This window comes from Cariama cristata, unplaced genomic scaffold, assembly GCF_000690535.1.
Source record: "Cariama cristata isolate BGI_N322 unplaced genomic scaffold, ASM69053v1 scaffold28931, whole genome shotgun sequence".
NCBI classification, from domain to species: Eukaryota; Metazoa; Chordata; class Aves; order Cariamiformes; family Cariamidae; genus Cariama; species Cariama cristata.
Genome location: NW_009601400.1, coordinates 1 through 813, shown reverse-complemented (window position 1 = coordinate 813; position 813 = coordinate 1). Strand labels below are relative to the sequence as shown.

The 813-nt window shown below is 64.6% G+C and overlaps 1 protein-coding gene across 1 annotated transcript; it reads right to left on the bottom strand.

Annotated features, from left to right (window-relative positions):
• Nucleotides 1-9: 9 nt before the first annotated feature.
• On the bottom strand, nt 10-561 carry NGFR (nerve growth factor receptor; the record flags this gene model as incomplete). The annotated part of the gene is made up of 2 exons (XM_009710443.1): nt 10-325; nt 401-561. Coding segments are annotated over 2 exons (463 nt in total), but the record flags the coding sequence as incomplete, so codon positions are not given.
• Nucleotides 562-813: the final 252 nt, after the last annotated feature.

The window sequence follows — 813 nt, the reverse complement described above, 5'->3', positions numbered from 1 at the left end:
GCGGGGCTGCCCCGGGCCACCCTTCAGACGGGAGAGGTGGCGGTGGACTCGCTGTACAAGCTCTCGGCGATGTCCCCGCGCTGGATCTTGCGCAGGGCGGTGAGCAGGGCGTCGAGGGTGGCCGTCTCCTTGGAGGACCAGTCGGCCAGGAGAGCCCGAGCGGGCGATTCCTCCCGGGTGAAGGAGTCTATGAGGTCCTCTTTGTAGCCCAGCTCCCCGGCCAGTTGCCTCCACGTCTCCTCTGCGGAGCTGCCCAGCAGCTTCTCCACCTCCTCCTGCTTGCTGGGCGGCAGGTTGGCGTAGAGGTTCCCATCTCCCTTGGGTGCTGGGAAGGACGAAGCAGGGTTCAGTCCATCCCCGGGATGCCCTCGCCCACCCTGCAGCACCCGGTTTGCCCTACCTGGCCCCTGGGTGCTCTGGCTGGGGGGTTGCTGGTCGTGCAGGCTCTGGCTGTCCACCGAGATGCCGCTATCGCTGTGCAGCTTCTCCCCCTCCGGCGAAGGCGTCTGGTTCACCGGGCGGTTGTTGGCCCCTTGTTTGTTCTGTTTGCAGTTGTTCCACCTGCAGGGAGAGGAGCGGGGAGGCGATGATGTCCCCCAGGCTGGGAGCAGGTTTGTTGGTTTGTCCTCCTTTCCTGGCACCACTTTTCCCAGGGAGAAGCATTTCTCCTACAGCCTCTGGCTCGACCTCTCCAGCGCGGTGGCCGGATGGGTTTAAATCGGCGTTTGCGGGTGCTGAGCTCCTGAGCTTTGCAAGGGACCAGGGCAGGGCTCCCTTCTGCATGGATCTGCTGCAAAAATGCAGCTGCCCTGC